General features: G+C 45.3%; 2 protein-coding genes and 1 long non-coding RNA gene across 7 annotated transcripts; all 3 read left to right on the top strand.

Moving 5' to 3' along the window:
* Positions 1-276: 276 nt before the first annotated feature.
* On the top strand, positions 277-771 carry LOC124690008 (basic blue protein-like). The gene is made up of 2 exons (XM_047223455.1): positions 277-463; positions 572-771. Exons 1-2 carry the CDS (start codon positions 277-279, stop codon positions 769-771), a joined length of 387 nt encoding a protein of 128 aa, XP_047079411.1.
* A 5,504-nt stretch (positions 772-6,275) lies between these two features.
* Positions 6,276-11,993, top strand: LOC124692194. Of its 5 annotated transcripts, none has more exons than XR_006999385.1 (7): positions 6,276-6,439; positions 6,839-7,032; positions 7,390-7,520; positions 8,969-9,101; positions 10,552-11,266; positions 11,418-11,576; positions 11,907-11,993. It is a non-coding gene; the product is annotated as an uncharacterized LOC124692194 (long non-coding RNA). The 5 variants fall into 5 exon arrangements; XR_006999383.1 differs by lacking the exon at positions 11,907-11,993 and having other exon boundaries at positions 10,552-10,743; positions 10,826-11,266; positions 11,418-11,896; XR_006999382.1 differs by lacking the exon at positions 11,907-11,993 and having other exon boundaries at positions 11,418-11,896.
* Positions 11,994-13,416: 1,423 nt separating this feature from the next.
* Positions 13,417-13,974, top strand: LOC124687055 (basic blue protein-like). Its single transcript, XM_047220908.1, has 2 exons — positions 13,417-13,603; positions 13,695-13,974. The coding sequence occupies exons 1-2, from the start codon at positions 13,417-13,419 to the stop codon at positions 13,892-13,894; spliced, it is 387 nt and encodes a 128-aa protein (XP_047076864.1). The 3' UTR covers positions 13,895-13,974.
* The last annotated feature ends 9,872 nt before the right edge of the window (positions 13,975-23,846 follow it).

Raw genomic sequence — 23,846 nt, 5'->3', positions numbered from 1 at the left:
GTGTCCTTCGGTCCTCAAATATGTATTGTTTGGAAGGAAGTAATATTTGGAAGGAAGAAGTAATGCTTATTAGTAATAAATACATAACATTTGCGAGAATCTTGCGCAATAACTAAGAAAGATCGCGCGATATCCTTGACCCTTTAGGCGCCTATTAAAGGAGGGGTTAAGCTCCTTCCTATCGCAAACCATCGCAAGATCGACCGAGCAGTCATTAGCTGATTCTTGGTGTTTTGTGAGCTTCAGTAGTGGTAAACAGACACCTGTCTGAGTGCAATGGCTGTGCGAAGAAGCATGAGCGGCAGCATCGGCGTCGTTGTTCTCCGGCTGATGCTGGCCCTGTGCTTTGCGACGACCCTCGTCTGCGGGCAGAGGGACTGGACCGTCGGCGAGGGCGGCGGTTGGACCTTCGGCGTGGCCGGCTGGGAGAACGGCAAGCCATTCTCGGCCGGCGATGCGCTCGGTGAGTAGCATGTCGATATATATGTATAACTGGTAACTATCAGGAGTACTATGGTAATTGATTGATGGTCTCATAACACGATCTTTCTGTGATCGATCGATCCTGCAGTGTTCAAGTATAATCCGGGCATGCACAACGTGGTTGAGGTGGACGAAGCTGGGTACAACTCGTGCACGGCCGGCGCCGGTGCCAGGACCTACACCTCCGGCAACGACAATATCAGGCTCTCCGGTGGCAAGACCTTTTACATCTGCAGCTTTCCTGGCCACTGCCAGGGAGGGATGAAAATCGCCGTCGCGACCCAGTAGATGGTCTATGTGCAAAAGCACTAAGAAATGTCAATAATTGTCGTGTTATAAAGAATTCATATCATTTGCTCTCCATTTCGGTTCGGTGAACTTTACGTCTAAATCAAACTGCAATTTGGATGCTTAATTTGGTCATGTGTACTGCGAATAAAGGATCTGGTTCCAACGTTCGCAGCGCGACAAAATCTGATTCAAAGTGAATTTCAGACCTAATTTCACCGGGTTTGCTATTTTCAGCCAACTGCGAAATAAATAGTTGTTTCAAACTTGACCAAGATGCATACTGTGACACCTAAGGTTGTAACAAAAAAACATTATAAATTTGAGTCATAGCTCTCATTTTCTAAAAGCAAAATTTCACATGATAAAAAATGGGTACTAATTTCTTTTTTTTTTCAAGAACACGCAACCAAATTGGTTACCTGTCATTTCATTAAGGTTTAAGAGAGTCTGTACAAGAGCTTCTTACAATCCTTTCCTGAACACCACACCCCCACTAAGATCATCAAATGAATGACAAGACTACCAGTTAATAGAAAGCGTGCAAAACAAAAGGCGGTCAACTGACATCTAGTGTGGCCTTCGGTCCTCAAATATGTATTGTGAATATTTACCAATATTTTAACTTTACAATATAATGACTCCGGCCGTGGTGCCACAGTCTTTAGTCTTCTTCTGGGTACATTTAAACATAATGCACGTGCAACCCATGTCTCTTAAATAAATATAACACATGTAATTTGAATTCTATTTACTTTAACTGGGTTGATTTCATGTTTGTTTTTGGTCCACTTAATATGTATCACTGCCTAACGGTCTAACAATGCCGAATGCAATGTACGATTGTCATCCATGACACCGACTAAAATGGATGAGGCATGATTTTTTTTTTTACAATTAGCTTCTAGATAAATACAAGTTAATTCTAGTTTTTGATAAAGGGCTAACTCATTATATGGATCAATAATGTGTTTTTCTATCTATCGTTGAACTATTCGAAGAGTTCATTTTGATGATACAATCTTTAATTTCTACAAACCACGGGATGACCTGCATGATTATAGAATTTGATTTTACAATATTAATACTACCTTTGCGTAGAAAAGAATTTCTTCAAAATTTGACTAAGCTGAGACGTCTTTTTATATGGGGTGCGCTAGTCGTGGGGCGACCGATTTTGAGCAGAAAATCGGTCCCCACGTCCACCGTCCGATGGGACTACACGTCTGGGTCAGAAAACACATGCAAGCAAGAACCGCGTCGCTCACGCGTGTAATCAACGACCTGTCGGCATCACATGCTATTGGGGACCATACGCTTCCGCATGCAAACATGATGCTCCTCTCCCTGTGAATGGCCCCAGAAAAAAACTTCTTTTGTTACCTCTTTTAAAACAAAGTCTTAGCAGCAAAACTTGCACAAGTTTACAATGGAAGAGGTGCTGCCGGGGTGGTCCTGAGAGATGACCGAGGTGATGCTATCGCCGGGTTTGCATGCCCATTATCGCATGTACATGATACTACGACGGCGGCAGAAGCTCTAGCTTTATACAAAGGACTGGTTTTCCTCCTTGACATTGGTGTTACAAGAGTAACAATTGAATCTGACTCCCTGGAGGTTATCCAAGCATGCAACGCCGAGGTGGAAATTTGGAGTCCTTATTCCGCCATCATTTATGATTGCTTCTCAAAGGCTCAAGATTTTGATTATATTGCTTTTACCCATTGTATTAGAGAGGCTAATCAGGTGGCACATGAGCTAGCTAGATATGCTTTTACGGCAAATTCTGTAATTAGATGGGATGAGTCCCCTCCTAGCTTCATTCTGCCTTTTGTTCTTAAGGATGTAACAATGTACTGATCAGGAGCAGCAGGTATCAGACGCACTCTTTTCCTTCCAGGGTACCTAAGGGGGCTGGAAGGTTTTTAATGAGGCGGCCTGCTGACTCAGTTTAATATATATGATGTTCAAAAAAAAAGTTTACAATAAAATATAAAACACTAACGTAATATTGCAGTCACCAAGTTATTAGCAACAATAATCAACATCAAATCTAACAATAATACTAGTTATTTACAACGTTAACAACAAATATAACAGAAAATAGCTATTTACAACAATTATGAACAACAATTCCAATAAAAAATGTTAGCTATTTACAACAATAGTCAACAATCATTTCAATAAATGTGATTGGTCGCATGATATTACTCCCTCCGTCCCGGTTCACAAGACCTAATCTGAAAAAATATTTGTCCCATAATACCTTCCTACTAAGGCCTGCATGCATTTAATTAGAAGTAGTAACCCCCTCTAATTACTGTTCATCTTTTCTTTCTTCTTTTTTTAGCTGACTAAAACAAGCTAGTGCATGCGGGTGGGGTGGAAAATCAAAGCAAAAAACAAAACTGGCCTATGCATGCTCGCACAGCTCGGGTGAGATTGGATTCCACGCAACGTGGTAGGTCTATTGCGATTTAGCACAAGACTGTTTAGCATTCCTATTTAATAGAGAGTATACCAATCAAATTCTGTCTTGGTCGTGATGCAAAATCATGTGAGCCCTGTAAACCGAGACAGAGGGTATTTTCCACAATTCCAAAGTGTGGTTCACCACAAAAATCAAAAACAAAATCAACAAAAATGCTGGTTGTTTACAGCAATACACAATAAAAAAATTCAGCTCCGTCAAGTAACAATTTCAACATTAATAACTGCAAATGCATTTAAAACAAAAATCTACATGGTTCACCAAAAAATTCAGTAGCAAAAACTACAAAAATCTTTGTGCAGAACACAAAAAGGACCTAGAGCAAAACCGGCAGGTCGAAGCAGTCGCCGTCAACTCGCCGGGGAAGAGTACTTGCCGAAATTGCGGCCGGCCCTTTATGTGGCGGTCGGCGACCGGAGCATCGGCGTCGTAGCTCGAGCAGATGATGGCAGCGGGGGAAAGACGAGGGAGACTTGGAGCGCCGCCGCGGCGGAGACGGCCCACGGCTTGCAGCAGCAGCTTGTAGCACAGACTGTCCCAGTTTAGACGGTCAACGCCCGACAAATTAAAGCAGCGCGAGCGCAGAGATGTGGGAGGGCGGGGGAGCGGCGCCGGAGAGCTCTTCCAGCAGCATGATCGCGTGAGGGGATAAGGGGGAAAATGGCGACATCGGCGGGGGATCAGGTGGTCAGCGGTGTTCACGCGAGAGAGAAGAAAAAAGATAAGATAAGTATAAAGAAGAACGAAAAAATTGGGAGCAACGTGGATGGCCCCATGCGGCGCTGGGTTCTTGGCTACGTCATGGACGTCTCCAGCGAAGCGACCGATCTTTCACGGTGGATTGGTGGACTGATACCAAGCGTTATAAACGGTGAGAATATGTTATATAAAACCAATTATAGAAACGGTTTTACACTAAAATGTAAAAGCAATTGGATCTTTAAAATCTGAACATTGTCCTATCAGAACCTCAAATAGCAACTCGTGCTATCCACACATACTACAGTACCTGTTTTTTTTTTGTTAAAAAACTAGGAAAAAATACCCGTGCGTTGCACTGGGTTATCGACATTGTGACAAGTTGATTTTTGTTGGCATAATTTCTTTCACCTCATACTGTACATGTTCATTCACTTGTACATTACAACATATAAGTTTTCTTTGTTGCTAACTATGATCTTCAAGAAAACTTTGTGGTTAAAGAAAAAAACATATGACCTATTTGTTGTTACCATCAAAGAGGAACCTAAGCCCTAAGTTGAGATCAAAGGAAGAATTGCATGAACTTAAAAGACTTAATGAGAACTCTTAATAGAACAAGAAGTTTAGTGCATCTCAAAAGTAGAGTACAATTTAAGCCGAGGATGTTTATTTCTTTAGTTGATGTATAAAACCAATTGCATATGCACCTAGACTGATTTTATTTTTTTGCTTTAGAAGCACCAATTTTTTGTAACATAGGCTCACAAGGTTGTATTTTTCGACAAATTTTTAGATGTTTTCATTTAACATGGATATAAGGTTGTACTTTTTTTCAGATTTTTATGAAAAGCATAACATAATTTTTAGGTTGTGTTTTTTTCAGGTGAATCTGCACCCAGGTTCAACTTCTATCAGAATAAATTGGTATACATCGATAACACACGGATGCAGGCGACAAGTAAAATTAACACCACATGGCGTTATATCCAAACAAAAGTGTGGTCTCCAAAAAAAAAAATATAGTAACACTACGCGAGCACAGACTCAACTTTAATGCTGTCATTTGCTATCTGCTTTTACCACGTGTTCTCTAGAGTCGTCTTCCCCGTTCTCCAAAATTCTTACCAATCTCACGAGTTATCATCTCCATGGATTGAAATAAGATCGCGATGTAGCTACCTGCAGTGCCCACGGTGGATTGTCGGTGGTCTTCGGGATCCCGCCGTGTCCCACGGTCCTTCTCTGTGCCGGTTGCCCGGTTCCCTGCCGACCAGCCGAGCCGCGCCGGCGCAGACGGCGAGGCGGCCGAGCCCCAACGAAGTAGTGAACCCGGCCGCCGCGGCGATAATCCCTCCATGAGAACCCACTGAATCGATCCCAAAGTCTTGTTCCAGTCCCGACCACAATGGCGGCAAGTCGAAAATCCAGAACGCAAGGTTGTTACTCTATTTCTTCCTCTCCCGTCTGCCAGCCCATGTTAGGTCTATGCCCGGAGTTGAAGGGGAGCAGTCGATCTTGCTGCTATTTGACGGAGGAAAACCGGCGTTGGCTTGACGATCTGGAGGGCGGTTAAATTATCCGTTCTATTTTTTCCAATTGCTCCTCCGTGGCGGCGGACGCCCTCACGCTCCTGGAAGAAATTTTCCGCAGTTTCGAATTTGGATTCGCCCCTCTGCCGTTGTTCTATGCGCGACCTTCTTCGCCACGAGGAACGACCGATGCGGGAACGACCGATGCGGGAACGACGGCCGTGGGGCGGGGCTGGGGCTGGGGCCGGGCGTGTATTGTTTCCTCCTAGCGGTGGCGGAGCTAGCACTACCTAGCCAGCTGAAGGCCCCTCTCACTCGGCATCCTCCCGGCCATGCACCAGGCCAGAGGACAAAGGATTGGGCGGCGGCGCGTTGCGATCGATTCGATTCGGCGTTCCGCTATTCTCGATTAGATTCAGCGTTTCGCGATTCTCGATTAGATTCAGCGTTTCGCGATGCTATGCAAAGAAAGAAACAGGTGCCATCTTATGGAGGATTCGATTCGATTCGATTTTGTATCCTTGTCGATCGGAGGAGGTCAGGAAACACGCGATGAACCAAGCGGGCCAGGCCCAGGTGGGGCGACGGAGAGAAACAGCTGACGGACCGTTTTGTTTTGACTAAGCGGTGGCAGTGCTGTAATTTAGATGAAAATCAGGGGCAATAAAAAACGGACCAACAAGAAGCTCTTTTGCTTATATTATTAGGTATAGATGACTTGTGCGAGTTGCATATTCCCACGCACCGTCCGTTCACTCTCACTCTCATCTTCTTCTCTCACACAGTACAAGCAGCGCCTCCGTCCTATCCCCATTCCCTGTTGCAGCGACGGCCGCCCTTCCCCTGCATGCCCATAGATGGAGGCGGAGGCGCAGACCTCGGTACGGCATGCTCCCGGAGTTGATAGTCGACGCCCCTCCCTACCTTGCCCGCGACTGGTATTTCGGTGTGCCCCCACCCCACTACTCGATTCCGTTCTGTCCGATGTCGCTATCCCGCGCCTTCACGCTGCCGACGTAGCCACAGTTCCACGCCTCGCGCCGCCGCCGCCACCGCCACAGTCCTACGCCTCGAGCTATTGCGCATAAGCTTGACTCTAATAACACAAATGTTTTTATCTAATCAATTGTTCCTGCTCTGTAGCCCACTATTTTGCATATTGCTATACTAATAAAGTATACTTGATTAGTATTAACTCTGCACCTTTTTATATCACCATTCTGATTAATCTTGCCCGGTCTCAACATGCTTACATATAAAATTCTGGATGCTTTAGCTAATTTGCATTCTCGTTTATGATAAAAATGCATTGTTGTCTATCTGAACAACATGTTTCATGGCCCAGACGCATCAGCTGAATAGAAATGACTGGACCAGATTCTTTTTTGCTGCTGAATAATCATGGAGGGAAGATCAAGCAGCCAATCGGGTGAGAAACTGAGGATATAAAAGAGGAGGCAGAAGAAAAACTAAAATTAAAAGAAGTACGGGGACTGGAGCAGATTTTCAAAATTGGTCAACATGAAGCAAAATCGGAGGGTAATCTTCCATTTACTCCAATATATACTGTAATTTGATGCATGATTTGCATGAATTGGTACCTACTTTGTTAGCCGGAGATTTACGAACAGAAATTTAGTTCGTAAACTGAACCTCAATGGTAGCCGCCGCACATGACTTACTTGAACAGAAATTAGTTCTACAATTTTTAGCATCGACATCTGCTGAAGTGTTTTTGAAATGTCAGATATCGGCAATGTGCAAATTGTGTTAGAAAATGAGTGTATGTGGCTCTAAGACACCCTGAGATATGCTAATCTCTGCTTCCAGAGGAGTATGACATCTTTCAGCTATGCTAATCTAGGCTTATCTCTTCTCGTGTTGGTTTCTTTTCAGAGAAATACCAACTGTGAATGGTGATTGCACTCAATATTTCATGTTGGTGAAGGATTTGAGGTGGTCCGTGAATGTTGGAACAGATTGGCCAAATGACTGAACAGAAGGAACAAGTGACCTGATATTAAAAGGTAAGCCCATCACGCCTTCTCTTATTTATCTCTTCTCTATTTTGTGAATACCTCTCTCTAGCCCTATGTCGCTTTAGTTCATTTTCTCCTGCATATATGACACAATAAAAGTAGTTAACAATCTCAGAATGCATATGACACCTTTGCTGAGCCATTCTTGGTAGAGTAACAAATTATGTCTGACCTAGCAAGGCGAAGCATCTTGCCCTCCTCTAGTACAGCACATGCATAATCAGTTGGCATATGAGTATCCAATGTGAGAATGAATCTGTTGATGTCAACTTTAATTAGCTGAAATTCATAGTCGAGATGGAGGTATGATGAGAGAAAAGCTCTGAATTGATCAACCAAGAAATCAATTCCATTCTCTATCACGAACATGTAATTTTCCAGGTTCTTCTTTACTCTTCTAGTTTTACGGCCCTGTCTAGTGAGAAAACAGACATGTTCAACTGTATGTTTAACATCACAGTTATCCGCCTCCAACCATTCAGCGAAAAAAAAGCATCTGCAAATAGAAGGATGGAATCGATAGATCAGAACAACATGTAGCAGGCCATAATATTTGGATAAACAGAAGTGGAAATCAAGCAGGTGAATAGAACAGGTCCTACCGGATGGTATGCTGGACCCTACATCCATGACGCGGTGAAGATCTAGGTGAGCGCAGCTGAGACCAAAGCTTCATATACCTAGAACATGTCACCAGCGAAATAATTCAGGGCTTCTCTCCTGGATTCGAAAGTTCAGTCCAAAATTTACACTTGAGTTGTGTAGTTTTACTTCCTGTCAATTTTCTATTCATGGAATAGTGAGACTGGAATCATCTCTGACCAAGAACCCTAGATTCAAGATGGAAAAGGATGAGAAGTAGAAGCCTATAAGAGACATACCAGGGTGACCAAAGTTGATGGCGGAAGGGAGAGCCGTGGATGGAGGGGAAGCACCGCGTCGCCGGCACCGTCTTCACCTGATATCTCGGTTTGACTCCCCTTATATTAGTGTCTTCGCTGGGCACAAGAAAGGAAAGTTCTAAAGAAAAGGGAAAAATGGAAACTACTATTGCTAGGCCGGAAACCGACCCAGCTTGCCAACTTCCCTACATCCGTAGCCACTCACCCATGCAGACACAGGCAAAATGGCCATAAGGCATTCATCGTGAAATTTGTCTAAGCATTCGTATTTAGCATTGTCACAACACTGTGGTGCACTCTGTAGATAGTAGTTGCACTGCACTATTCTTCTAAAAAAATATTTCCCTAAATTTGCTGAATAGGCATACTGTGTCTCTCTACGATAAATTCTTCTTGTAATAACTGACTTCCATTTAGAGTATTTTTCTGGAATTTATCCTTACTCCAGTAGTGATAGGTAGCCTGATGCCATGCTATTCTGCTATAACTTGTTCAGGAGATAATGCTGATGTTGCCTTGGTATGGACATTGCAGGAATAACATAGGTGTTGGTGGAAGGCACTTTAGTTGTAGGAGGCGGGGTTGCACTCTCAGTCGTACAAAATGGCTTGTAATAAAGTTCAAAAAGGTCGACGCCTCTTCTTAGATGCTAGATGGGCCTATACTGGTGAGTTTCCATATTTTAACTTTATTTTAATGTTGCTTGCCTTTCTTCACTGTTGCGCTCCATGATGAACATTGAATATTTAAACTTGATTTGTTAGTTTAGTTTGGCCTTGGGGATCAAACTGTATACATGGATGTTTGGTACCATAATGAACTTTGCTACCGAGATATAAGATGAGAGATTCAGCATAAACATGAAATTTTTCAAGTTTTCGGCTGCACCAAATGGAGCTGATAGCACACAGAACCGGCTTCTGAAGATAGCCGGAGAGCCTCACACTATTTTTAGCTTTTAGAAATGACAAATAACAATTACACATGCTTTATGTTTATCATCAGCAGCACCAAAACTGTTGAGCACCATGCACTGAGTGTTAAACAGGACAAGAACTTCCTGAACATGACATTTTTATTCATTTTTGGACAGTCGATATGTCAACACTTCCCAAATAAATCACACTGATAAACGACACTGATATACAGAGTCAAGCTCACATCAACATCATTTTTTTTAGTGCTTACAAATAGTCTGAACCTGACTAAAGCCTGAAAATATAATCGAATAATTTAGACCTACAAATGTAGCTATACAGATACAGTAGGAAAGGTGGAAGAAAAACATGGAAGCATCCAAAGCAAGACAGTCCAGTTATTACTGACAAAAGAAAACCAGTCCAAGTTGCTATAAAATAGTTGGCTGCACACCAAATGAAGCTGATAGCACACGGTGCCAACGTCTGAAGATAGCAGGAGTCACTCGCAATATTTTTAGCTTCACAAAAATGACAAATAACAATCACACATGCTTTATGTTTATCACCAGCGACACCAAAACTATTTAGCACGATGCACTATAAATGGAAAAAATGGAAAAAAAAACTTCCTGAACATGTCCTTTGTTGTGCATAAAATACAAAAACCAGTGTATAGTCACTGATGAATAGCAAATTGTCCCATGCTTTATTACAGAGTGGGGATATTGTAAGAAGGCGTTTATATCCAGCATCGACATCCGTCCTCTTTTTTTTGCGAATGACATCCGTCCTTTTTCATGCAAATTTTCCCATGATTTATTACAGAGTGGGGATATTGTAAGAAGGCGTTTATATCCAGCATCGACATCCATCCTCTTTCATGCTTATATTATATATAGTTTCGTCTGAACAAAAATATGGTTAGCATCAAAAGTAGTTATCTAGATAGAACAACATAGATGCAAATAAACTATAGATGATTACCACAATGGAGGTGATTACTATATATATAAGTACAAGTGCGAAGTATCTGACCTACGATGTAAAGATCTCCTTCCAGACGATGTTCTTCATGTAGGTATTGACAGGATGCCGCTTCTTTTTGCTTTCATTAGTTTTTTTTCTTATCATGAGCATCTGGGATCACCAGAATCTTGGGATGACAATTGACAAGAATCTTGACGTTCTTTCTAGCAGTAGATTCAGATAGCGACATATAAATGCCCGTGAAAGAACACCGGCTCAAGCAAGTAAATACCGACTCAGGCAAAAGTCAACATCAACTACTTCGGGTCAAGGGAGATGCAGGAGCTGCAAAAGATTAGGCTAGACGCATTATGATCGGATACACAAGGCCTCCTAGCGAATCTGATATGATTATGAGGCAAGGTAAATAGATCTCAAAGCATGAAACCTCAAGTATCCTATCAAATTGGTATTAGTGAACTATTAAAACATTATGATCTGACAGATTGGTATTTGTTCAAACCATGATTACTGCAAATTCTCACATGATGGGGAAGTTCTTCAGACAAAGTGCATACAGCTGGTGATCCGCATGAGAGTAAACTACATACAACTTGATACCTTTTTCAGGTGATCCGTGTTTCCCAAATGGGGAAGTTCTTCAAACAAAGTGCACCTCAAGTTTCCCTGTTGATCCGCATGATAATCAAATACATACAAATTACAAATCAGGAAAGGTACGAAACAGCAAGTTTCCTCAGCAATTTGAAAACTGCATACAACCAAGAGGTGTGGTTATGTACCTTTACTCTCCCTGATGGTTATGTACGAAACTGCATAACAATGGTTCAAGGTACCCTTTATATGCACGCACCAGAAAGCATGGCTGGGGGATTAGGATTCTACCAATATTGTTGATCCGCAATGATGGAGTTTCCTTTAAAATGTGAGACATCTCTGAAATGCTGCAGTTTTCTTTGAAATGGCTGGGCGGTTTCCTTTTCTGTAGCCCTGACATAATGGTGTGTTGATGAGTCTGTGTGTACTTTCCTTTCCTGTAGCCATGAATTATAATGCTGCATTTTGGTTGTCTATAGAGATGATTTGCCGCGGTGATTATGCGCTGGACTTTCCTGGAATGATGTTGCCGTGCTGAAATGATTATAGGGAGGTGGGAGGGCAAATTGGTCAAGTGATTATGCGGTTTCTTATTCTGTTGCATTGAAATGATGTTGCCGTGCTGAATTTGTTTTGAGGTAAGGTGGGAGGGCAAATTGGTCAAGTTGAAAATATGTGTGACGAAACCTCTGACCGGAGGTTCTTCCTTTTTAGATGGTAGAGATAGAGATAGAGATAGAGATAGAGATAGAGATAGAGATAGAGACTCAATGAAGGAAACATGATAATCTGATGATGCTGTGTAGGCGCCATTTATAGTTAGGCGCCAAATGAAGCTGTGTTCTTCTCTTCTTCTGAAGATAAGGGCTCCAGCGCCTGAATTTGAGCGAAGAGCTCGATGAACTCAGCTATTGCTTGTATGGATAATGGATAGTGTACATCTCAAGTCTGAAACCCAGCAAGTGCAGGGCTTTGACCATTCAGCCTTCTGTCCAACCAGAAGTTCATATGCTCCTTGCCTTAGCTGATAATCTCGCCTGCCCATGGAATGTGTGGGAACAAATAATGTTAATGATATTAATTCCCCAATATATGTGTTTCGTGGTTTCGCATGTCAATGCTCCTTTTGTGCGGCGTATCGTGTTGATTTGCGAGTCATAAAGTTCGATACCTAAGGGCATCTTCAACGGGACGACGCAAACAGATGTTGAGCGACCATTTGCGTCCGTCGCCGAAAAATGTGTCTGGTACCATCTCCAGCGGGGTGACGCAAAGTGACCGGGCTGTCCGCGGCGATGTAAATCTGACCTAAATATGTGCCTCGGATGCGTCTCTGCGGATGCTGCGTGGACGCGCAAAGTATCCGCCAGCGTCATGCGTCTTCTTAGCGGCGCTAGTACTGGAGCCAAGGCGTTGCTTCGGCAGTCTGCGACCGCGTAAATGGCGATGCCTTGCGTGGCGCGCGGCCGTCGCCTACCCCTACACACGAAGTAATGGCGATGCCACGCGTGCCGCAGCCATCTCCGTGCCTCCGACCTATATAAACAGGGGCGCGAGCATCTCATCCCCCACACTAAACCTAGCCACCGCACAACCTCCACCGTAGCGCCGCTGCCGCTCAGCCTCCACCGGAACCACCATGAGCAGCGCCGGCCGCGGCCAGGCTGCCGCGCCTTCACCTCCACCTCCACCTCCCACTCCACCTCCCACTCCACCTCCCCCGGCCTCGAGCTCCAACGAGGAGTTCGACGACGACGACAGCGTCGATGACCTCCTCGACCCGGTCAGGGACGCCAAGGCCTTGGCTGAAGCGGAAAAGGAAGCAGATGAGGAGCGGGTGGTCCACGCGGCGTTCGACGCCGAGATGGAACGCTGCAGGGTGGCGGCCGCCGCAGCCGCAGAGGACGACGACTCCGACATCTCATGGTCTTCCGATGACCCTGATGCATCTACCCCGGAGGAGAAGGCGGCGGAGCAGAGGGCGTTAGTCGAGCCCTTCGAGATGCTCAAGGACAACGCCGCGAACGCGAGGCTGCGACAGTGTCTGCTAGAGGACGCGGCGGTGCACCGAGCCCTAGCGGCCGCACGGCAGGCAGTGGAGAAGCAGACGACGGAGGGACGCAACTATGGGGCCGAGCCGTCAGGCAGCTAGTCTAGGCTTCTACAATTACTTTGTATAGTTTCTATGTAGTAGTTTCTATGTTTTTTAAATATGTTGCAAATCTAAAAATGGATCGCTCCGCAGGGAGCACACCCAGATGCAAACGAACGCGCGGACAAAATATATCCACGGGGCGACGCAAACTGACGCTGATCACTTTTAGGCGTTCGATATGCGTCACCTAAATCCTAACGGAAGATACCATATGTCGGAGATACACGGCCTCGCATCCACGCGCCTACAAAAGGGAGACATCTCGGTCGACGATCATGTTCTCGTGAGTGTAATCTGCCATCCGAGGAAGCAGATCAGTGTCGATGGCACGACCAATCATCGGCAGCTTGAGCTCTATCGTTCTCGTGCTGATTCTGGCATGGTCCATCGGGACAATCGCCGTCCGTGGCTACAACACAACGGAGTGGACCGTCGGCGGCGACAAGGGGTGGAGCTTCGGCGTCGCCGGCTGGGAGAACGACAAGCCAATCCAGGCCGGCGACATGCTAGGTGAGTGATACCGATCGTGCTTAAACAGGAACGGCAAAATGGATCGATCGTTTTATTAATATTTGATTGATTTGATTGTCATCTCTGGAAGTGTTCAAGTACAAACCGGGAGCACACAACGTGGTGGAGGTGGATGTGGTTGGGTACATGGAGTGCAAGGCCCCCGACGGCGCCAAGGTTCACTCCACCGGCAACGACCGCTTCGAGATGCCCGGCGGCAAGGCCTACTACATCTGCTCCATTCCTGGCCACTGCGAGAAAGGCATGAGGATAGGCATACCGCCTAGATAGATAGATTGATGAATAGTCTCCATATTAGACACCGACTACCCTATTCTCTCGCTGGCTGAGTTCCGCAAGAAATAAATTTATATACTGTATTGTGTTACATGCTACAAACTTTGTTTTTGTACGAACTCAATTTAGAGTGAGCATCTCTAAGACTGTAACTAAAGTGAAGTCTAATCCTTTCTAGCGGTGTCTTCATTTTCACTACCATTAAGTTTTATCCCGTAACACAGACCCCGTAGGTCTAGCATTTTCGATCATTTATCCGTGAAACTCAATACGACTATTCCTTTCTTGCGATGTCTTCATCTCCAGTAATCTAAGCATTTCTCTCTTAGATTCAATAAGAGTTTTCCTTTCTAGAGGTGTCTTCATCTCCACTAACTTCAATATTTCTCTGTTGAGAGTTTTCACTCGAATGACCTTGACACTCATTCAAGGTTCCTCATGCGGCATGTCTCCGGTCAAACTATATAATTTTTTTTTTCCATAAAGGGATATTAATATCAGGAGATACCATCATACCAAATACACCTAGCCACTGCAACAACACAATACCTTAATGGCAGTACGGATGCACACATCCAACAAAGAGAAAAAACTAAGAAATAAAAGTCAAATAACATCATTCTAGCCCTAGCAACAACAATACATCCACCACGAAGACAACAACTGAACTTCAGACTCTCCAAAAGCAACGCCTCCAAGATGGAAACGGTGCACAAGGGCGGCTGTCGCTTGATCAAAGATCTTATGTTTTCCCGCTCTCAAAACAATGTCTTCAGTAAGATCATTGCCAGGCACAACCAATTAAGGCATGATCTTGGATTTTCACCTTGAAAGGTAAGACTCTGAACTTCACATGTGTTGCCGCACCCACATACATAATGCAACTGCGAAGCCTGGAAACACCAAGCAAGTCCCTCAATAGAGCAGTGATAAGGGGTGGCCCGATCTTCTCAGTAAGCAACGGTGGTGATGATGATCACAGGGTGATAGCAGCGGAGAAACACGACGATGAAGTGGATGATAACTTGTATGACGAAACGAGATCTCTCTATTGGTCCCTGTCGCCAATGCAACAGCTCTCAACCCTGCAAGATATTCGCAACTCCACACACTTGCGCACGTAGCCGCCGACCACGAAGCGGTAAGTTGCAATCGTCTAATTCCCAATGGAACAGAAGATCACACAAGACTTTTTCAGGATCTACACAATATCAAGCAATATGGTGTAGGGATTCAATAGTTTTGCTAGAGCAAACAACTAAGAACTAGGGTTTATCTTAATCGAGGTCTAAAGCAGCTAGGGGGGCGTCCTGGGCACTTATATAGGTGTCCGGGACGAGTTCTGGTCGAAAAGATACAAGAATAACCGACCCAGAATAGATCTGGCCGAGACAGACAGACTCGGACGAATCCGGTCTGGAATCCGGTCAACCGGGCCAGGGACCGGGTCGGCCGGTCTGGCGTCCGGTCGACCGGGCGGCAACCGGAAACTTCGCAACTTTCCGGTTGTTGCCCGGTACGATGCATCATTTCCGGTTGGCGGCCGGTTGGCGACCGGTCAACCGGGCTGGGGACCGGGCTGGCCGGTCTGGGGCCCGGTCGGACCGGGTTCTGGACCGGCCTGGACGTCGTCTTCTCCTCTCGCGCATGCCTCCCGCTCCTCCCTCGCGCGACCATGAGATATCTTCATGTCCAGCTCCATGTCCAGCTTCACGTCCATCTTGACGTCCGTCTTCATGTCCAGCTGCTCCTCTACTCCTCGTGCGACGCTCGTCTCCTCTTGATACCTCATGATACATAAGTAATAGGATTTAGGCAGTATAAAGTTCTCATCAATCAAAGTACCGTTTAGAAACAAGTTCACATGTTGTTTAAGTAGCTTCGCACGAGCCCTTGTAATTGGTCCAATCCGAACTTCATTGGACTTGAGCTTCACAACGAGGTTCATCTTCATTTATTAATGACGGAGGTAGTGGTGTAGTAGGGATGTCCTCATCATCTCCCCCTTCAAAAGGCGTCGACCCCGACGCTCCAAGGTCTTCTCCGTCATATGGTGTCAAATCAGCAACATTGAAAGAATTACCGACACCAAACTCATCAACTCGGAAGATCTATCGAGTATGCATTATCATTGATCTTGGCAAGCACTTTGTAAGGACCAGCACCACGAGGCTTCAACTTAGACTTCCGCAGCTTCGGGAACCTATCCTTGCGAAAATGTACCCAGACCATATCACCAGGCTTGAACAACATCTCTTTGCGCTTCTTGTTCATCCTTGCAGCATTGCTCTTGCCTTTCTTCTCGATCAACTCTCTAGTCTTCACATGGATCTTATGCACAAAATCTGCCCTCTTGGATGCCTCCATATTAACTCTCTCATGTATGGGCAAAGGCAACAAGTCAAGTGGAGTAATGGGTTTAAAACCATACACCACCTCAAAAGGACACAGCTCCGTGGTAGAATGTACCGCCCTGTTGTAAGCAAACTCTACATGCGGCAAACACTCTTCCAACTCCTTCAGGTTCTTCTTGATCATGGATCTCAACAGTTGTGACAAGGTTCGATTCACCACCTCAGTTTGACCATCAGTTTAGGGATGACAAGTAGTACTGAACAGTAGCTTCTTCCCTAGCTTTCCCCAAAGTGTCTTCCAGAAGTAGCTCATGAACTTCACATCATGATCAGAAACAATAGTCTTCGGGACTCCATGTAGTCGAACAATCTCCCTGAAAAACAGGTTAGCAATATGCGACGCATCGTCGCTTTTGTGGCAGGCAATAAAGTGTGACATTTTAGAAAATCTATCCACTACCACAAATATAGAATCATGGCCTCGTTTAGTACGTGGCAAACCCAACACAAAATCCATACTAATATCTTCCCAAGGTGTAGTAGGTGCCGGTAACGGAGTATACAAACCATGAGGCTTCAGCTTGGACTTGGACTTGTTGCAAGTAATGTACCTCTTCACATACCTGTCCACATCCCGCCTCATCTTTGGCCAATAAAAATGATCAGCGAGCATGAGTAGCGTCTTCTCACGCCCAAAGTGACCCATCAAACCTCCAGCATGTGATTCCTGCAATAAGAGCAAACGCACAGACGATTCGGGAACACATAGTTTGTTAGCTCTAAACAAGAACCCATCGTGTATGTGATACTTTTCCCATGCTTTACCCATAACACACAAGCGGTACGGTTCAGCAAAATCATGATCAATCGCATATAAATCACATAACACCTCTAATCCAGGAATTTTAACATCAAGATGGGTTAATAGCATAGTCTTCCTAGATAGAGCATTAGCAACAATATTATCTTTTCCCTTCTTATGCTTAATAATATATGGAAAAGACTCAATGAACTCAACCCACTTAGCAAGACGCCTATGCAAAGTAGATTGGGCTTTCAGATATTTCAAAGCTTCATGATCGGAATGTATGATAAATTCTTTTGGCCACAAATAATGTTGCCAAACCTCAAGAACTCTAATTAAAGCATACAATTCTTTATCATATATTGGATAGTTCAACTTAGCACCAGAAAGTTTCTCATAAAAATATGCAATTGGGCGACCCTCTTGCATCAACACACCACCAATTCCAATACCACTAGCATCACATTCAATCTCAAATTGTTTATTGAAATCAGGAAGTGCAAGCAACGGTGCAGAAGTTAACAATCGTTTCAGTTCATCAAAAGCATGATCTTGGGCAACGCCCCATTCAAATGCAACACCCTTTTTAGTCAATTCATTGAAAGGTGCAGCAATAGTAGAAAAATTGGGCACAAAACGGCGATAAAACCCAGCTTGACCATGAAAACTTCTTACTTGACTCACATTCATGGGAGTAGGCCAATTTTGAATAGCTTCAATTTTAGACACATCTACTTCTACTCCATGCTTAGAGACAACATAACCCGGAAATATGACCTTATCTTTGCAAAATGTGCACTTCTCAAGATTACCATAGAGTTTACTATCACGCAACACTTGCAAAACATGTCGAATATGTATAATATGATCAGATTCATTGCGGCTGTAGATTAATATGTCATCAAAATACACAACCACAAACTTGCCAATAAAATCACGCAAAACATGGTTCATCAGTCTCATGAAAGTGCTAGCTACATTAGTTAAACCAAAAGGCATTACTAACCACTCATATAAACCAAATTTTGTTTTAAAGGCGGTTTTCCACTCATCCCCTTCTTTCATCCTAATTTGATGATAACCACTACGCAAATCAATTTTAGTGAAAACAGCGAAGCACCACTCAATTCATCGAGCATATCCTCTAAGCGGGGAATAGGATGACGATATCGAATAGTAATGTTGTTTATCGCTCTACAATCTACGCACATACGCCATGTACCATCTTTCTTAGGAACAAGAATAACAGGAACAGCATAAGGACTAAGGCTTATGCGGATATAACCTTTGTCGAGTAGCGCTTGTACTTGCTTCTGTATCTCCTTCGTCTCTTCGGGGTTCGTTCTATATGGTGCCCGATTGGGTAGCGAAGCTCCGGAATCAAGTCGATTTGGTGCTCAATACCTCGCAATGGTGGAAGTCCTGCGGGTACCTCGTCCGGAAACACGTCGCCAAATTCCTGCAAAACATTAGAAACACCAATAGAAAGAGGGGTCATGTCGTTAGAAACCAAAACCGTACCCCTGTACAAGAGCACAAGAGGCATGGCTGTAGGATCCTCACTAAATTCTCCCATGTCTTCTTTGGTGGCTAATGAGACTAAGGAATTCACTCTCTCACTTTTCGTTATATCACTCACAACATTACAATTCTCTCGCCTATCTAATGAAGCATCCTCCAAGTTGACTTCAACTTTCTGGCGAGACTCATTGACAATTTGCTGTGGTGTCATAGGCTGTAAATTAATTTTCTTGCCCTTGAACTCCAAGTGATATGTATTAGCACGGCCATTGTGTTGCACGTAACGGTCATAGAGCCAAGGCCGTCCCAATAGTAGGTGACACACCGTCATAGGAACAACATCAAAATCAATGCAATCCTTATACGGTCCAATAGCAAACTCAACACGCACCATGTGGTTTACCTTCATCTCACCATTGTCGCTCAACCACTGAATATAGTATGGATGCGGGTGCGGTAGATACTTCAACTTCAGCTTGGTACATAACTCCTTGCTTGCTAAATTGCGGCAACTCCCGCCATCAATAATGACCTTGCAAGCCTTGGCAGGACCAACTAAAGCCTTTGTTTGGAACAAATTGCAGCGCTGAGTAGATGCACTAGGCAACACATTAAGAGCACGCTGCGACACAACAATGGTGCGAGCATCAGACGGATATGCATCTTCACCATCAGTGTCATAGTCATCATCTTCCGGAGCATTAGGATCAACATCATCTCCAGTCTCGTATTCATTGTCCTCATTGATAATCATGACTTTGCGGTTAGGACAATCTCTCTTGAAGTGACCCTTGCCACCACATGTATGACAAACCATATCACGGTTACACGCAGTAGACACATTAGAACCACTCGTACTTGCAGCAGATTCGGACTTCTTTGTGTTAGACACATTGGAGACCGGCTTACTAGGCGGAGTAGAGTAAGGTGCGGAGCGCGTCGAAGGCGCCGGCGCCGAAGATGGTGCCGCGCGGGGTGTGAAACGCCCACCTCCTGTAGCTCGACCTTTGATCTTTGCTTCGTCAGCCAACTGTGATTCATCTTCTCTTGCATGATGTAACAATTGATTCATATTGGTGTAGTTGTAGTGACGAACAATGCCTTTGATATCATACTTCAAACCGTTGAGTAAACGCTGCATTGTCATCTCAAGAGACTCACGGACACGGCCACGCTGCATAAGCATCTCCATCTCCATGTAGTATTCATCCACAGTCTTCACACCTTGTCTCAATAGAGTCAGCTTATCATATATATTCCGCAAGTAATTTGTAGGCACAAAGCGAGAAGTCATTGCCTCCTTCATGGCACACCATGTGCGTATAGGCTGCTCACCATCCTCATCATCTCTGTTACGAACAAAAGCATCCCACCAACGCAAAGCGTAGCCATCAAACTCGGAAGAAGCAAGCTTGATCTTCCGGTCTTCAGTATAATGTGGATGTAAGCTCCACAACTTCTCAATCTTGAGCTCCCAAGTGAGGTATTCTTCAACATCAGCTCCTCCTTCAAACTTGGGGATAGAAAACTTGGGCTTACCCAAACCATCTTCCTCATCTTGTCCACGACCATTGCGGCCAAGTGGAACCCAACCACGAGGACGATGACCACGTGGCGCATCACGAGCATTGTGTGCGTCATCTTGAAGCTCAGGATCTTCGTCATCTTCTTGTTGTTGTTGCGCGGTCAAATTCTCAACAGCTAAGCGCAAATCAGCAAGATTACGTTGTACATCCGTCATTTGATCTTGCATGGTAGTGACGGTCACATGAGTAGCATCCAGCTTTTGGGAAATCTCATCAATCTTCCCATTAAGCACCTCGTTCTGAGCGTGGAATTCACGTCGCATCTCATTACGAAGAGCCTCATACTCCCTCCATGTGATGATATCTGCAGCACTCTTGTTTTCCTGGTTAACAATTTTATGATCACTAGCAGACATCGTTAGTATATTAGTGCACTAAATCAAAAATATATTATGGTACTCTCACAACTCACTCAAAATTGATAAGAAAAGGAAATCTTACCGTTCCAAAGTAAATTAGTGTTGCTTACCACTTGTAGTAACAACTAGTGCACGGATGTAGCGAAGCGAATATCAAGGGTATAAAAACAAATCACACGACAAAGCAGGGTATATGTAGGGCTGTAGGTAGGCTACATATTTGCACCAATAACAAGCTCTAGCGCTGACCGTAGACAACCAAAGATACTCACACAAGGCGATATAATGGGGCAATGCAACTATATGTGGGAAAGGTTGCAATGCACAAGAGAGACGCTAGCAAAGCTCAACGAAACAGGCACAAGATTGCTCAACTACGGGTGCAGAAAAGTAAACTTAGGCCTTCACTTGACTCAACTAGCACGACACTTTTCTTGTTGGATTTTCTTTTTGTAGAACACACGCAGCTATATTGCTCTTTTTGCTTATTTTCAATTTTCTCTTTTGTTTTTTTTTTGATTTTCTGACACAACTCCTAGATAACACGGCCAACAGAAAAATGCAAAGCACCGATAACCTAACGAGCAGCCTGTCGAGCGGTAAAACTAGACTCTTCTGGGGAAGTTCCTAGTCACTTTATATCGAAAGGCTGTGTCTATGGTTGGGAACAAGCACACTGTACGCTATGTGGACTCGGAGTAACAAAACTGACACACTATGATAAACTAGAGGATAGAGAAAACACAAACCCTAACAATACTAGATGGAAAGAAAAAGATACGCAAAAACAACTACGAAAAGCAACTAAAACTCGAAATTAGTGCAATCTAAGGCTATGGCAAACCCTAACCCTAATTTTTTTATGGCTTTTTCTGTAAAGGAAAAACACTCACAACTCAACTATGGGGTGGATTGTGGATGGCTTACCGAGGAAAACTGGAACTCTGATACCAAGATGATAAGGGGTGGCCCGATCTTCTCAGTAAGCAACGGTGGTGATGATGATCACGGGGTGATAGCAGCGGAGAAACACGACGATGAAGTGGATGATAACTTGTATGACGCAACGAGATCTCTCGATTGGTCCCTGTCGCCAATGCAACAGCTCTCAACCCTGCAAGATATTCGCAACTCCACACACTTGCGCACGTAGCCGCCGACCACGAAGCGGTAAGTTGCAACCGTCTAATTCCCAATGGAATAGCAGATCACACAAGACTTTTTCAGGATCTACACAATATCAAGCAATATGGTGTAGGGATTCAATAGTTTTGCTAGAGCAAACAACTAAGAACTAGGGTTTATCTTAAACGAGGTCTAAAGCAGCTAGGGGGCGTCCTGGGCACTTATATAGGTGTCCGGGACGAGTTCTGGTCGAAAAGATACAAGAATAACCGACCCAGAATAGATCTGGTCGAGACAGACTCGGACGAATCCGGTCTGGAATCCGGTCAACCGGGCCAGGGACCGGGTAGGCCGGTCTGGCGTCCGGTCGACCGGGCGGCAACCGGAAACTTCGCAACTTTCCGGTTGTTGCCCGGTATGATGCATCATTTCCGGTTGGCGGCCGGTTGGTGACCGGTCAACCGGGCTGGGGACCGGGCTGGCCGGTCTGGGGCCCGGTCGGACCGGGTTCTGGACCGGCCTGGACGTCGTCTTCTCCTCTCGCGCATGCCTCCCGCTCCTCCCTCGCGCGACCATGAGATATCTTCATGTCCAGCTCCATGTCCAGCTTCACGTCCATCTTGACGTCCGTCTTCATGTCCAGTTGCTCCTCTACTCCTCGTGCGACGCTCGTCTCCTCTTGATACCTGATGATACATAAGTAATAGGATTTAGGCAGTATAAAGTTCTCATCAATCAAAGTACCGTTTAGAAACAAGTTCACCTGTTGTTTAAGTAGCTTCGCACGAGCCCTTATAATTGGTCCAATCCGAACTTCATTGGACTTGAGCTTCACAGCAGGTTCATCTTCATTTATTAATGACGGAGGTAGTGGTGTAGTAGGGATGTCCTCATCAAGCAGAGACTTAAACCTCCATTGCCTGTTCTCCAATCCAGCCATCATGATATCCTCCGTCTTTGACTTCACTATGGATCAAAATGTCACCAGCTGGCAAGAAAGAACATAGCTTCGCGCCGCTCCCTCAATACCAAACGGTCGGAATAAAAACATGGGTGCGCGTGATCGAATACCTTATGATCCAGCAAACTCCAGACAATAGATGCATCGTTACATTCACCGACGGAGCCTTCCGAAACTCACCACTCCAGCCAAATCAAGATAAACAGGCTTGAAGAAGGTCTTCATCTTCGAACAAGAGAAACCCTAGGACCACCACATATTATTCAGGTCGGGCCCCAACGCCGCCAATCATCCGAGGCCAGCCGAGGCAATGCGGAGCCTAGGAAACGCCCGGCAGCCAGCCATCCCTCCACTGGCAACAGCCACGATCGCGGAGAGGGCAAGGAGAAGACCAACCTAGGGTTTTCACGCAATTCGGCCTGTCCCACCCCACACCTTCCCTGCCAGCATGACCCGCCACCGGAGGCCACCATCACCACCAGGAGGATGCCGCGCAAAACACAGTCAACCGCTGCTCCAGGCGCGCCGCCGCATGTGGTATAGCCACTAGGCCGTGGTGCCCAGCGACCGCACCACGCCCACACCATGGAAGATCCGTCCTGCGGCATTCCTCCACGGAAGGGGGCGAACAGACCTCGTCACCGCTGGTAGCAGCCAATCTTTGCTTGGTCGCTCCCTCTGGCGGAGGCGGGAGGAGGAAGGAGGGGAGGATGGAGGGCTGCTGGCGGCAGTAGGAATTTTAGGGTTCCCCCGTCGCCACGCGGGGCGAGAGGGGAACGGAGGGTAACGAGGGGGTCAAACTACATGTACATACATCAGTATAACAATCAAACTATAAGAATTATGTTTAGCGTCTCTCTCTTGTAGGGCACCGTGTGCAGTGTAGTAGCCCCTCGAGTAGGATACATGAGCCGTTGTGTCAGCAAACGGACCAGTCCAGTGTATGGAGTATCCACCTCCACCGCAATCTTCGACCCCATCCCCGTTTATCGACTACAAATACCCGCCATCGGCTTCCGTCTCCGTCAGGCTCATTCCGGCCGAACCATATTTCACACCATGGCTCGCCTGGCAGCCACCGCAGTGCTCCTGCTCTCCCTGCTAGCCCTCGCCAACTGCCGCGTCCTTGAGGCGGAGCCCGAAACCGTCGTCGCAATCTCCGACGAGCAGCAGGGCCAGGCCGATCCCGCCGTCCTACAGGAGACGGACGCTGCTGAGGCGATTCCGAGTGTCAC

The sequence above is a fragment of the Lolium rigidum genome, chromosome 2 (genome assembly GCF_022539505.1).
Source record: "Lolium rigidum isolate FL_2022 chromosome 2, APGP_CSIRO_Lrig_0.1, whole genome shotgun sequence".
Taxonomy (NCBI): Eukaryota; Viridiplantae; Streptophyta; class Magnoliopsida; order Poales; family Poaceae; genus Lolium; species Lolium rigidum.
This window is presented reverse-complemented; position numbering and strand designations above follow the sequence as displayed.

Excerpts from the sequence above, each read along its gene's own strand:
- LOC124690008 (XM_047223455.1), top strand. The coding sequence starts at position 277 with ATGGCTGTGCGAAGAAGCATGAGCGGCAGCATCGGCGTCGTTGTTCTC. Across the intron at positions 464-571 it reads CTCGGCCGGCGATGCGCTCG|TGTTCAAGTATAATCCGGGC; the intron begins GTGAGTAGCATG and ends TCGATCCTGCAG.
- LOC124687055 (XM_047220908.1), top strand. The coding sequence starts at position 13,417 with ATGGCACGACCAATCATCGGCAGCTTGAGCTCTATCGTTCTCGTGCTG. Across the intron at positions 13,604-13,694 it reads CCAGGCCGGCGACATGCTAG|TGTTCAAGTACAAACCGGGA; the intron begins GTGAGTGATACC and ends CATCTCTGGAAG.